Source organism: Rhipicephalus sanguineus, chromosome 8 (assembly GCF_013339695.2).
Source record: "Rhipicephalus sanguineus isolate Rsan-2018 chromosome 8, BIME_Rsan_1.4, whole genome shotgun sequence".
Taxonomy (NCBI): Eukaryota; Metazoa; Arthropoda; class Arachnida; order Ixodida; family Ixodidae; genus Rhipicephalus; species Rhipicephalus sanguineus.
In genome coordinates this window covers 92,521,000-92,535,425 of record NC_051183.1, presented here as the reverse complement: position 1 = coordinate 92,535,425, position 14,426 = coordinate 92,521,000, and the positions used below count along the sequence as shown (strand labels likewise).

The following is a 14,426-nucleotide window of genomic DNA, read 5'->3' as shown; positions in this document are numbered from 1 at the left end:
AGATTCGCCCCGAAGAGCGCAGGTTGCCTCCTGGAGTGTTCGAGAACAGGCTAACTCTGCATGGACCCTGGAAGTAAGATGTTTCTGCCCTTTTTTACGTTTTTCGAAAGTATGCTCGCGAATCTGGTTTACAGGCAAGCTTATCTGCAGAAATATTTGATTCAGTCACCAGTATATGCCACATTTAAGTGCCACATTTAAGTGCCATATTTAAGTGCACATCTAAGTGCTTCAGGAGTGGCCCTGGTTCATCTAAAGATGAAGTCACTACACTCATTTAGAGAATGATTGAACGTCCCTGCTAATGGACGCATAGCATTTTCGTCAGACGGCTGCTTCAAAACTGCTTATACAGTGATTTGCTTGCTCGTCCTTTAACATCCGTTGAATGTTGTAACAGTGTCACTTGAGTTCCGAGACTTTAGGAAACAGGTCAATATGGAAGAGAGCTAAATCGAAAGATTAACTGTACATTCGTGTACCTGGGTACTCATCATTCAACAAAACTTGGTACTGGACAAGAGGGCGCATAGCTTTTGCGAAAGATTAAATGCAGAATAGACACTCACAAAGCCGAGGTACACAGGACAGACGCTAACGTCAATGTGGTTGAGCCAGCAAATATATACAGGAACAGAGACATGCGCAGTATGACAAAATGCAATACTATTCATGCTTTGTGGAAACTAATCTACTATTAACGCTAAGTAAGGGAAAGCGTTTATAAAAGGGAGCAGCTTGTTGAAAAAAAAAGGTATAGTATAACGGAAGGTTTCCAATGGACTCCCTGTATTTGTACAACTGGTAGACATGTATGGGTACTAGTGATGTATCCGATCTATGCATTTAAACGTGCTTATGCGTGCCTTACTTTTCTCGTTGCAGTTTCCGGGAACTCTCCACACTGGTAGTCGCTGTGATGGCTTTGGTCATCTCTGCCATTCCCAAGACTGCCTGGACATTCGTATTCACCCGAAGGTGAATACACCTGCGAGACGCCTGTTCTATTATGCGCGATAGTTGGTTCCGTTCTTTAAACCTTTAATGCCTGACCTACCTCTTTTGTTTCCGCGAATTCGGTACCGCGGTATCCTCATTTAACCCTAAAAAAAACTGAGCGCATAGTCTGTACTTGAGTTTCACGTGCTCGATGTGCTAGTTTTGGTCAAGCAAGACAACTAATGGTTTCATTTCCGTCAAAATTATGTAAACTATCGCTGCGCATTGGCGCCGTAGGCGTCGTCGTGCTCTCTTTGTAGAAAAAGCGCGTGCGCAGGCCGAGCGCGGATTGGTGGAAATCCTTTTTCTTGTAAGCACACATTTACATTGCGTGTCCAATTGCATGCTTGCGAGCCTCTGACGAAGCGAGCGTCTGATGTCGAGATATGACATTTGGCATGAGCGTCTCTTAGGTACTTGCGGGTACCGGTTGATGCGCCGTGCAGGGCACGATCGCTTCGCTGCACCGTTCAGGAATACAACTTTCCGCGCCGCTGCGGTCTCTGTAAAATTCGGTACCCCATCCGGACATTGTCACGCTTTCACTCCTCTGACCGCAGCCAGGTGACCCCCGAAACCTTGGTCCTGCTGCTCTCACTGTCGCTGTTCTCGCTTCCCGCTCAACCGGGCACATCGTCGACTGCTCCGGTGCTGCCCTGGGCGGCCGCCCGGGCACGTTTTCCCTGGAGCTGCCTTGCCCTCACAGCCTGCGGGCAAGTGCACGTCGCCTTCTTCCAGGTGAGGGTGCGACGTGTCGTTCTCTCTCTTTCGCCGGAGCGGGGCTTCGTGCCACCGGCTTCGCACTTTGACCCACAAAGCGTGGTCGCCTGTGCTCGCACGCTTATCTCTTGGGGGGGGGGGGGGGGGGGAGGGTGTTGAACAAATGGCTGATGGCTCTTCGCATTTTCGCGGAAAGGTCACTTCGCTGGCTGCAGCGGCCGTGTTCCCTAAAATGAGCGAGGTGCTAGCCTTTCTTTGTATGACATACCGATTTGTTGCTATCGCATTCACTGCTTAACCCTTGCAGCCAAACTGTGACTTTGACTGACTGGTCACTGGTAAATGACACTTGAGGAGCATCCAGGAGGCCATTGCTTCCTAGAAAAAAAATTGAGCCCGCGACGCCGCCTTGAAGTTGGCGTACCAGCTGCACCTGACGTGATGGGTTTTGATTGTAATAGCCTGGTACTTTTATTTCACTTCGGAAACGCGAGAACTACAATATTACTTACAAATATGGCCAGGTTGAGACTTGCAGTGGCGAGATTCGACCTGAACGAAACGATGTTCTGTTGCGAAGCGTGTGGTTGGAAAGCAACGTGCGCAAACGAAAAAAAAAAAAACACGGCTTGGGGAGGAGGCCAAAGGGGACAAATGATAGTTCTAGGGAATGTCTTGCTAAGTGGATATTTTCTCAAAGGTGCAGGCTCGTTAAGGAAACCGACGTGGTTCACTTGTGATCCGGTGGGCGGTAGGTGAAGAGCAGTGGACCCCTTGCCCTCATTTGCTTAGCTTCGCACACGAATGATTTCCTCAGTACGTGGAACCTGCGCAATTTTTGTTCACGAATCAAATTCCAGTGGTCGTATCAGTTGGATGCGCGGCTACTATTCTGATGGCAAAGGAGTACCGACACGAAGTTTTGAAGGCGAGATAACTTGTGCGATAAATTTGTGTCGACACACACGCATCTTCTAGAAAATTTCAACGGCTAATATAGCCTAAAACATATTCAAAATCAATTTTGAAGTGCGTGTCACGCAGTATAACGCGAGACGCCCCAACCGACGACATCGACACCAACTTGTTTTTAATTGTAAGCAACCAACAACCACCTGCATGACCGTTCTGGGTTGGCTGCCATGCTTCTCTCGAGACCTTTTCGACGGAAAGTCGGAGCACCTCCTTTATTGTTTCCACGGGAGTACGAAGGCTGACGTCCTTGCTTCGGCGGTGCATTTTTGGGCGGTCACGCATATTTGCAACAGAGGGGATTATAGCAGCACCCAGGGAGCCTTCATTGAAAAGTGTTGTCCACGCGGTGCTCATGTGCACGCAGATTTGTGTGCATACGTAGCCAGCTACGTTAACATGAAAACCCAGAAATGGCAGGCCTGTAAACAGATAGGGGACCACGAAGCAAGTCGAACATCCGGCAAGACTGCCCAGAAAATCTAATCATACCCCCACTCCCTCGTAACATGCATCCCGTATTCAAGACGGAGAGGAGGGAAAAGAGAGCACAAGCACTAATCAGACGCTTCGATTCGATGGACAGTAAGTCGCTTGCGCACGTGCGCGCGGCAAGAGGCAAGCCGGGTACGGCGGTCGCCTCTGTGGTCGATGGCCGAGGTGTCCCCGTATCGGCCGCCAACATTAGAAGCCGCAGCATGGAAACGGCTGAGGAACTTGCGATAGCGCTCGCTTGCGTTGGAACGGAACCCATTTTCACAATTCGCGATAGCAAAACGGCCATCTGGAATTTCGGAAAGGGTAGGATCTTGCCGGAAGCGGCAAGGGTCCTGGACAGTTGACGGCTGAAGAGAAAAGACTGCCTAATTTGGACCCCAGCACACATATCCGTTCCTGGGAACGAGGCGGGCCAAGAGTTAGCCCTAGCTCTCTACTTCCGGGTGACTGTGGAGCCGCCCGACTGCCGGAACATGGGCGAGCGTCTGCAAAATTACACGGATATCATTGAGAATCGTCGGTTACTTAGGAGACTGGTGCCGCCACCGGATAAAAGTCTGAACAATTGGGAGGCAGCGGAATGGCAGCGCCTGCAAGCTGGCAATATTGGGAAATCCGGTCTGCGCGTATGATGCTCAGAAAGAAAATAGGAACAACGATAAGTGCAAGCGCTGTAAGGAGAGAGGGACCCTAAACCACATAACACGGCGGTGCGATAGCACCCCAGGGGCTGAAGGAAATATAATTTCTACAGAGTCCTAGAGCCAGGCCCGTAGCCAAGAATTTTTTTCGGGGGGAGGGGGGGGGTTGCACTTGCTGGAAACCTTGACTATATTTGAGAAAAGCACCTATTTTCATTATTTATTTTTGAAACCTATATACTTACTAAAACTTCGGGGGGAGGTATGGGGCGGGCCCCCAGCCCCCCCCCCCTTCCCCGCCCTGGCTACGGGCTTGCCTACAGCCCTGATGCAGAGCTAGTACCCTGCTTCACAGCAACAAGCCATCCGCCTGGTGAAGAAGCCGCGAAGAGTCAAGACCTCTTTGCTTGCGGAGGTGCCGGACCCCGCCATCTAGGCCTGTGTGCCGGGGACAGGGAGTAGGGGGGCCCCTTATCTAGCCGAACAATAAAGTTGCTATCGTCAATATCCTGCTGGGTCACGCCTTTCTGGGCACTCTTTGAAGCCATAACTTCGACGAGACACCATAAAAAGTCCTCCAATTAATTACCCGTCGCGCTTGAGCAAACCAGGGTTCAAGGCGTGGTAGGTGGGTGTCTTGGTAATTATTGCAAAAAAAAAATTCTGAAATTTTAATGTCAGCGCTCATGTAATAAGTGCACTCATTAAAAAACTGTAGAAAAGATCATGTGATGTATGTATGGCTTAACCTGCAAACTACCTTGGCTCTGCTTCGTTTCATGTCACTCGCGACTACCCTGCGCTACGTCATCAGCGTTCAGGCATGAACGACGTGCTGGTCTCGTGGGTGAAGAGCATTTCCGGGAAGACGTCGCAGGGCTTCGTCCCGCTGCTGGGCATCCTCTCCACGCTTACGGCCGAGCTGACCAGCAAGGACAAGGGCGTCTCCTTCCTCCTGCCCACACTGGACGCCATCGTAAGCGTTGCTAGCTGTGGTAAACCGGCTGTGCGACACGCCGTAAATGACGCGAAAGAAGGGCCTCCGTACTCTTAAATAATACGCCACTCGAAGCTCTTCTGCCACTCACCGGAGCTGAGCACAGCGCCGTCCCGAGACTGGTGAAGGCATCATTCTTCTGAGTAATTTGGCAACGAGGCTCAGTCACGACTCAAGGGGCGGCTGCTATCCTTTTTTCCCTAGAGTTACTGCATATGTTCCCCTTGGGTAGGTAGCGTATGTGGTAACTCATTTTCCCGAGCAGAGGTTTCAAGAAACGCCTCAAGAAACACTTAGCGTTCATGTCTTAGAGCATCAAAGCAGGTGCTTTCAGTGTTGAGACTTGAGAAGGTCGGAAGCCAGACGAACTTAACAGCAGGGTCTTCTTGCTTTATTTTGCACATCGACGGCCTCTCAATACTAGGCGCACAATAGAAGAAGCGATACAAACAGCTGCCGGCTTTTTGTGGCCAGTGCACAAGCGCAACATCATGGACACGTAGATTAGCGCGACGATAGGCGGCATGGTGACCGTACACACTCATCTTATCAGCAGGAAGCACCAAGCCCGAGCGATTCCGAACGGCCCCATGGCGCCGGAGCATTCAGATATAACAGCGAGGTGCTTTGTGGATGGAGCGATACCTTCATTTTAGCGTTTTCATACATTGATGCCTTCAAGGCATAGAATCTGTCTTACACGATGTTTTACCTGTTTTCCGTTTCTTGGTTTTTGTTCAGGAGCGCCTGTCGTACAACTCCATTGCGCTACTTCGGTTTATTACACGAAAGGAAACACACTTCGACAAAGCGCGTTGTAGCAGTCTTTGTCGAAGTGTTTATCAAAGCGTGCCTATAGCATGCAATCGATAACTGTGCTGCGTGCGGCGCAGATTCGTGCTCGGAAGGTGAACCCGCTGACGCTGATGCTGCCCGCGACTCGGCTGGCTTCGGCCACCTTTTCCATCTCAACCTCATCTCAGAATAACGCTTTGCTCAGAGACTGCGGTGGGCTCTCGGCTCTTGACATGGTGAGTGGTTACGGAAGGGTTAACTGCCTGCAGTATGCTTATGTTTTCCTTTACCGCGTCAGTTCGCTTCACAGGGTTTTGTACCTGAGCGCAGTGACACCAAGTTCTAGGCTGATATGATCATTTTTATAAGATGACTTCAATCGAATAAAGCAAGAGATGGTGGTGAAAACTGTTTGCGTCACAGAAATGCATGATCCTTGTGACGGTAGTCAGACTAACTCCAAGCAAAAAGTTTATGTAGCCTACTAACAGCAGTCGTAAAAAAAGTAAGCGCAGTCGATTAGTTGAGCTGCGCTTAACTTTGCATGGCTTTTGCAATCATTAGTATGAAACGGCGCAACGAAGAGAGACGCAACACTGACGATGAAGAAGACACGAAGACAAGCGCCGTGTCTTCTTCATCGTCAGTGTTGCGTGTCTTTTCGTTGCGCCGTTTCATACTAATCAACCCTTACCAACTCGCCCAACTATCAGTGCTTTTGCAATGAACTCCGGCAGCGCGCTGCCGAAGAGCATCGCAGAGGGCACGTAGAAAGAAGCGCTGGTAGAGATTTGCTCTGCCAGGTGCCGCAACGATCCCAGCAGTTGACAAGAAAGCTGTCTGCTCTTTTGATGAACCCAAGGAATTAATTTTCAATAATTATCCTCATAGTGAATCACCTCTTCAATAATGTTATGCTCTGACATATGTAATCTGATTCAACTTTAACTTGAACCATTGCCTCATTTTCATATAATTTTTAAAATCGTTTATTGGGATTTAGTCTCATTTAACACAATGCTCGAAAGCTCAGAAGGGTGGCGTCTTGGGCTAGTTGCTATGTCCTAATGACTGCTATACCGCGGACTGAGGACTAGTACAAAAATGACACACGAGGACAAGCGCCAAATTCCAACTGAGTTTATTGTGTAGAACACAAAAATATATAGTACTAAAGGAAACCTTATAGAAAAACAAGATCAACAACTCTTCATATGTCACGTATAGTTCTTTGTAGTTTTTGTCCTATATATTTTCGTGTTCCGCACAATGAACTCACAAGTCAGCGCTTGTCCTCGTGTGTCACCCTTGTCCTAGTCCTAGGTCGCGCTATAGGAATCATCAATCACCAACGCTCAATTTCCGGTTGGCTGGAAGCGAATTCCGGTATACTTCTTGAAAAACACAATGTTGCTGGTTGCTAGAGCCATAAAACTGCTCTGGAGATTAAACATATGTACAGCGGCGTCCACTCTTGGGGTGAACACAGCTCAGTGTGGCCGCGCTCCGCGTAACGCCATTGCATCCGGCGTGGCCGCGCACCGAATCGAAGCGGCGCAGGCGCACACGATCGCGCCGCTCTTGCTGTACTACACAGCGGCGCAACGGCAATGGTCCAGTTCTTTTGCAGACAACGTGAAGTCGCTCCCGCGCGTCCCTCTGCGCATGCGCCGCTACGCTTCGATGCGCGGCCGCGCCAGGTGCGCTGGCGCTGCGCGGAGCGTGGCCATAGAATCACTGGAAAATCAGAGTACCGCAAAGGTAGGCTGCACGCGGGCAACATTGGGTGGCGGCGGCCATGTCCCTTCCAGACCGTCCGGCGCGTTGCTAGCGTGTGTTGAGAAGCGACCGATCTTTTAGCCTCAGTGCCGTGTTACGCTCGGCAGAACGGCATTATGTGTGTGTGTGTTTCTTCAAGAGGATATTAGAAGTGATTTCGAGTCATCGACAGGTATGGATCGACTGCGCGGTTAGCGGTGTAACTAATGAAACGTACCCGTACTACGTGGCCATAAAGCCCCTTGATCTAGAAAGTATCGACACTCTCCTCCGTGCGCACCTTTTCCTCCTCAATTCTCCTCGGATTTCTCCCCTCCCCTGGCCGGCGCGGTGCGCACGGCACGCTGAACCCTCCACTGGCTCACCGCAGCCGCATTAGAATCACTGCGCGCGCTTGTTTATTTGGCCCCTTAAAGCAAATAATGAGAATCTGTCCCTTCAAAAACGCGTCATGACGAACGTGGGCTTCCGATGGAACGTAATGACGAGTATATTTTTTAAGACGCTGCGATAAATAGAAGCGGATGCAGATCGAAAAAAAAATGATTATACCGACTGGCGGCAGAGCGGTTTACTTCACCGTAGCCGCTTCGACTGTTCGTAACGCGGATGTGTATTAAGCGCATGTAATGTATGCAGCATAAAGTATGGTCGAGAATTTCGTTACTAATGGTTGTCATGATGAGCACAAAGAAGGTAGCCAAGAAGAAATGTGGTGGTTTACTTAAATTCAATTGGTCGAAATGAGTGGGCGCGAAGCCTTTTTGTGCCAATGCCGCTGTCAGACACGTACGCAGGTACATCTCTACAGAGGCACGCACGGACACACATACACACGCGATACAGACACACACGCACATACAGACACGCGCGCACACGCGAAACAAACACGCACAGCCATACCCACGCACGTGCACACGCGATACAGACACGCACGCACACAGACACGAACGAACGCACATGCACACGCACGCGCGCATGCATACACACGCGACTCAGACACGCACGCACATACATACACACGCGCAATACAGACACGAACGAGCGCACATGCACACACACTTGCGTACACACGTGCATACATGTTTGGTCTTCCGGCGAGATCCCCTCGGCCTGGAAGGAAGCCATTATTATTCCGATTTTAAAACAGGGCAAGGACCCATCCTCCGTTACGAGCTACAGGCCCATTGCACTAACAAGCTGCCTGTGTAAACTTTTTGAAAAGATGATAAACCGCCGACTTATACATTTTCTCGAAGCAAACAAATCACTCGACCCATACCAGTGCGGTTTTCGAGAGGGTAGATCTACCTCTGACCACCTTATCCGTATCGAGGCACAAATTCGCGACGTTTTTGTCCACAAGCAATTCTTTCTTTCGGTGTTCCTCGATATGGAAAAGGCTTACGACACCACATGGCGCTTTGGCATACTGCGAGACCTCTCACACTTAGGTGTCCGAGGAAAGATGCTGACCATAATCGAAAGCTATTTGTCCAATCGCACGTTCCGTGTTCGAGTGGGTAATGTCTTGTCCAGAATATTTGTCCAGGAAACTGGAGTGCCGCAAGGTGGTGTCCTGAGTTGCACACTTTTTATTATAAAAATGAATTCGCTACGTCTGCACATTCCACGGAACATGTTTTATTGCACATATGTGGACGACGTGCACATCGGTTACAAGTCGTGCAACCTTTCAATGTGTGAGCGGCAGGTCCAGCTGGGCTTGAACAAGGTCTCTAAATGGGCAGACGAGAATGGGTTTACGCTGAATTCACAAAAAAGCACTTGCATCCTATTCTCTAGAAAAAGAGGCTTTCATCCCGACCTACATGGTCAGCGTCTGTTGGTAAAAACAGAGCACAAGTTCCTAGGGCTAATTCTAGACACAAAACTTGCATTCATACTGCACATTAAGTACATAAAAAACAAGTGCATTAAAACTATGAACATTCTAAAAGTGTTGTCACGCACTATGTGGGGTAGTGACAGGAACTGCCTGATGAACCTTTATAAAAGCCTTGTACGCACGCGCCTAGATTACGGGGCGATAATCTGTCACTCTGCGACACCAAGTGCCTTGAAGATGCTTGACCCAGTCCACCATTTGGGCATTCGTCTTTGTACGGGTGCTTTTCGTACTAGCCCCGTGGAAAGCCTTTACGTTGAATCGAATGAGTGGTCGTTACACTTCCAGAGATCTTACCTATCTTCTGTACATTTCCTCAAGGTGAACGCAAACAATGAACACCCCTCACACACTGCAATTAATGATTTGTCCGTTTCTGAACTTTTTCACAACCGACCTTCGATGAGACAGCCCTACTCACTTCGTGTGAGGGGCCTAGCTGTAGAAACGGGTGTGCCACTTCTCGAACACTGTCTAATGGCTCCCGCTCCACATCTCCCGCCGTGGCAGTGGCAGCATATAGATTGTGATGTTTCTTTCCTGGAAGTAACTAAGCACGCGCCACTTGCACATATTCGTACACACTTCTTCGAACTCCAGCACAAATACACTAGTCCAGAATTCTTTACAGACGCCTCAAAGTCCAATACTTCTGTGTCTTACGCAGCCGTTGGTCCATCTTTTTCCGATTCCGGTATTCTGCACCCAAATTCAAGTATCTTCACAGCGGAAGCTTACGCCATACTTGCGGCCGTTAAACACATACAACATTTAAAACTACAAAAGGCAGTGATATATACGGATTCCTTAAGGGTAGTAAAAGCTTTAAAAACTCTGAAAAAACACCAAAACCCTGTCCTTGTGTCGCTATACTCTCTTTTATGCACGATCTACTCTCACAAACAACATGTCGTAGTGTGCTGGGTGCCAGGGCACCGCGAGATACAAGGAAATGTGCTGGCGGACCAGCTAGCTGCATCCGCCCACGAAAATAGTCAAAATACATCCATGAATATCCCTGCACTAGACCTAAAACCTTTCCTCAAAAGAAAGCTCAGGGCCTTTTGGCAAAACACATGGGACAGGCATACACAAAATAAGCTACACGTTATCAAACCACACCTTGGTAATTGGCCGCCAACATGAAAGTCACGCCACACAGAAGTTACACTGACCAGGCTAAGAACAGGACACCCATACAGTACACACTCATATCTTTTGTCCGGCGACGATCCACCTTTGTGTGAGAGATGTGGTGAGGCACTCACCGTGCTTCACATTTTAATCCATTGTAATGAACTGGACATGCTTAGAAAAAAGTACTTTTTACTTCCCTACCGACAACAATTACCACTTCACCCGTCAATGTTTATCGGTAGGGAACCGGTTTTTAAACACCAGTCACTGTTCGCGTTTCTAAACGAAGTCCATAGCTTTCACATCACACATCCAGGCAGTCCGCAGCACGACCTCTGAAAAGAGGTCGTTGCTACGGGAGATACATTAGAGAAGCACCCGCCTCCCCGCCTTTGGCCTCAAAGGCCTTGAGGACGTATTCGTGCTCACACCATATCTTAGTTCTTTATCATGACGACCATTTGTCATTCATTCTCTATGCGCATGTTTCACGTCACTCCCATGATTTTATTGCCTATATGTTTTACCCGCCTTTAGCGCGAGGAATTTTAGGCCCCTATACAGCCACTTAACACAACCATTGTTCACTTTCGCTATCTGGTCGTGGCGCTCTTTGGCCATCACATGGCCCTTGCGCCAATAAACATTATATATCATCATCATCACTCGTGCATACATGCACACGCGATAGACACGCACGCACACACATACAAACGCGCAATACAGACATGAACGAACGCACATACACACGCGATACAGACACGCACACACATACATACACACGCGCATATGCAAGCGATACAGACACGCACGCATAAACATGCACACGCGATACAGACACGCACGTACATACATACGCACGCTATACAGACACGCCCGTACATACATACACACGCTATACACGCACCACATACATACACAAGAGGTACAGTCGCGAAAGATACGCACGCACATACATACACACGCGGGTACAGTCGTAATAGACACGCACGCAGGCACGTAGACATGTGCGAATATATACAAGCGCACGCACGCACAGGCGCACACATACGCACACAGATACGTGCGCATACGCACATACACACGCGCCAATACAGACATGCGCAAACGCACATCGGAGCATACATGCACACACACATACGCGCACAGGCGCGAAGACACATACACAAACGCGTGCACACGATGGCGCACACATACACAAACCTACGCAACACGCAGGCGCACACATGCACTCACACACACACACGCAAATAAGCGCGCACACGCACGTACACACGCAAGCGCACACATACAAACACGCATGCACCCGCACACACACGCCTGGAGGGTTCATGGCGTGCGCGAGCAACTAAAAGCGCGCGAAGTTTGCTTGCGCGCGCTTTCGTGACGTCAGTGTCACCTGACCGGGAGGTATCGCGCGTCGCAGCCACTCGGCGTTGCGGATGCGCCGGCTCCACGAAATAGAGGGTGAAGAAAGAGGAGGTTGACGGCGCGGCGAAGGTGCGGCGGCGTGGATAAAACTGCGCCGCTACTTTCCAACATCAAGGGGCTTTACGTGGCCACGCCGCACCGTGTTCACCCTAAGAGTTGACGACACTGTACATGGCAGCCGGCAGAATGGTGAAGGAAAAATGAATAGGAAGGATCCAGACTACACCACGAGTACGGACGGAGCGTGCGCACTACGCTTAATCGAGTGGTCTTGCTCGTAATATTTTGGCACTGACTGGGGTTTGTCGACTACTTACAACTTCCTCCTGTTGTGAGCTAACGTGCTTCACAACCGCATCTCATTGCTGTGCCTCGTAATTTGTTGTTAAATAGAGCTCATCTTGGCATGACATGGAAAACGTAACAGGTGTTATCTTGAAATGGTGTTTATTACATTTCTTTCGTATTCTTTTGTCCTCGTGAAGACAAGGATTATGACTTTTTTTAAGTGCCTAAATACCTCGAGTCGTTTCATACATGTTTTGATTAGGGCTGGCTGCAACTGTACCGCTAATTGGGTACGCCTGTGGGGCTCATTCTTCATACTACGTTCGCTGTCGCCCGTTGCGGAGGTCCGCCGCAGTGGTACAGTGGCTACGGTGCTCGAATGCTGACCCGAAAGTCGTGGGTTCGATCCCGGCCGCGGCGGTCGCATTTCGATGGAGACGAAAAGCTAGATGCATGTGTACTGTGCGACGCCAGTGCACGTTAAGGAACCCCAGGTGGTCGAAATTTCCGGAGCCATCCACTCCACGTGTATCATCATCATATCGTGGTTTTGGCATGTAAAACCCCAGATATTATTATTATGCGGATGGCTCTCAATGGATGTGTTTTAGTACTGATGAGGCAACTTCGGTCAACTTCTAGGTGAGGTACCTTACTAAGCCTTAACTATGAACAAGGGTCCCAGACTCAAGGTCTGTCGTAAATGAATGAATCCTGCTGTGTTCTTCCAGATTGCCATAGGAGGTCAACTGCACGTTGTGTTCGCTGCGCTGGAACTTCTCAGCGTCCTGACTGTCGGCGACGCCATGTTCAACCTGGATTCCTTTCCCTACTGGGCACTTCCAAATGCAACCCGGACCACGTGAAGGACGTGATGGAGTAACGCGGAGAGAAAAATCTTTGGGGCTTTAGGGATTTCTTTGAATTAGTCGACTAAGCATTTCACGATATGATGGCTTCAACGTTATTGAAAAACGTAAGAAATATTTTTTTGGACGAGTTGTTCCATGAGCAAGAAGCAGAAGACATAGCACAGGCCAAATCAAATCAAGTCAAATTTATTTCAATACACAAGTGATGTCGTGGACAATGAACTAAAAACCAGCAAGGCTTGACAGGGTCCACTTCCCATTTTTCAGGCAGTGACAAAACGGGAAAAAACAAGAAATACACCGGAATTAAACTATAAATACACCGCATCATATTACAGGAATACAAGAATTACAAGAAACAAAAGAAATATACCAAAAATACAGAAGAATTTCAAGGATACAAGAATTACACAAGAAGTACACCGCATTATAAGCACTAGTACATAAACATTGGCATTGCAGTACATATACATAGCACATAAACATAGGCATCACAGTTGCATACATGTTTTTTTCTCTTACAATATGAAGGAGTTACATTACATTTTTATGTATTTAAGTGATAGGGTAGTCTATAACGTAGCATCTGATAGGTATAATTCGCTCTAAACCTCGGCAGTTCCCATATTTCAGAGCTCCTTGTATTGGCCATTTTATGTTTTGGCGTTAAATTAGAATTGCGTATTAGGGTGTCATTGTTTTTTAATAGCATTCTTATAGCTTCTTATCAATACATTTTCGTAAATATTTGGCATTGGTATCAAGTTCAATTTTTCGAGTAGAAGTCTTAGTTGGCGTTAAGTAAGACACATCTAAGATGCAACACACGGTTTTTTTCTGCATTCTATGCAGGGTATTGATGTTAGTAAGTGTCTTAGTGCCCCAGACGAGATGACAATATTTTACGTACGACAGGAACAGGGATTTGTACAGTAGAAGTTCAAGACTTTCAGCAAAAATGGGCAACTTGCATAGTATTCCATCCAGTTAGCCGAGAAAGCTTACCTACTACCATTTCCACATGAGCATTCTATGATAATTGTTGCTCAAATACAACACCAAGACATTTAAAAGTAGGCACAATAGGCAAAATAAAGTTATTAAGATGTATATTTGTTTTAGTAGCAACATTTCGGTTGTTTGGCCTAAAAAGTACGGCCTTTGCTTTATTGACATTTATTTTCAACGAGTTCCCGGTGCTCCAGGATGATAATTTTGCAACACTTCGTTGGCTCTAATCATGACATCCTCAGCATCTTTCGCGGTTAATGAATTGTAGTGTCGTCTGAATATATAATTTTACGTCATTATCAATACTAACTAAATCATTAATATAAATACAGAAAAGCAAGGGCCTCAAAATACTTCCTTGGGATACTCCTGCAATA

The 14,426-nt window shown here is 48.1% G+C and overlaps 2 protein-coding genes across 2 annotated transcripts; both read left to right on the top strand.

Moving 5' to 3' along the window:
* Positions 1–810: 810 nt before the first annotated feature.
* LOC119403383 (uncharacterized) lies at positions 811–4,884 on the top strand. The gene is made up of 4 exons (XM_049418305.1): positions 811–818; positions 886–978; positions 1,413–1,737; positions 4,645–4,884. The coding sequence occupies exons 1-4, from the start codon at positions 811–813 to the stop codon at positions 4,882–4,884; spliced, it is 666 nt and encodes a 221-aa protein (XP_049274262.1).
* A 739-nt stretch (positions 4,885–5,623) lies between these two features.
* On the top strand, positions 5,624–13,132 carry LOC125759574 (solute carrier family 13 member 5-like). The gene is made up of 2 exons (XM_049418548.1): positions 5,624–5,858; positions 12,898–13,132. Exons 1-2 carry the CDS (start codon positions 5,688–5,690, stop codon positions 13,030–13,032), a joined length of 306 nt encoding a protein of 101 aa, XP_049274505.1. The 5' UTR covers positions 5,624–5,687; the 3' UTR covers positions 13,033–13,132.
* Positions 13,133–14,426: the final 1,294 nt, after the last annotated feature.

Excerpts from the sequence above, each read along its gene's own strand:
- LOC119403383 (XM_049418305.1), top strand. Across the intron at positions 979-1,412 it reads ACATTCGTATTCACCCGAAG|GTACTTGCGGGTACCGGTTG; the intron begins GTGAATACACCT and ends AGCGTCTCTTAG. Across the intron at positions 1,738-4,644 it reads TGCACGTCGCCTTCTTCCAG|CGTTCAGGCATGAACGACGT; the intron begins GTGAGGGTGCGA and ends CTACGTCATCAG.
- LOC125759574 (XM_049418548.1), top strand. The coding sequence starts at position 5,688 with ATGCAATCGATAACTGTGCTGCGTGCGGCGCAGATTCGTGCTCGGAAG. Across the intron at positions 5,859-12,897 it reads GGCTCTCGGCTCTTGACATG|ATTGCCATAGGAGGTCAACT; the intron begins GTGAGTGGTTAC and ends GTGTTCTTCCAG.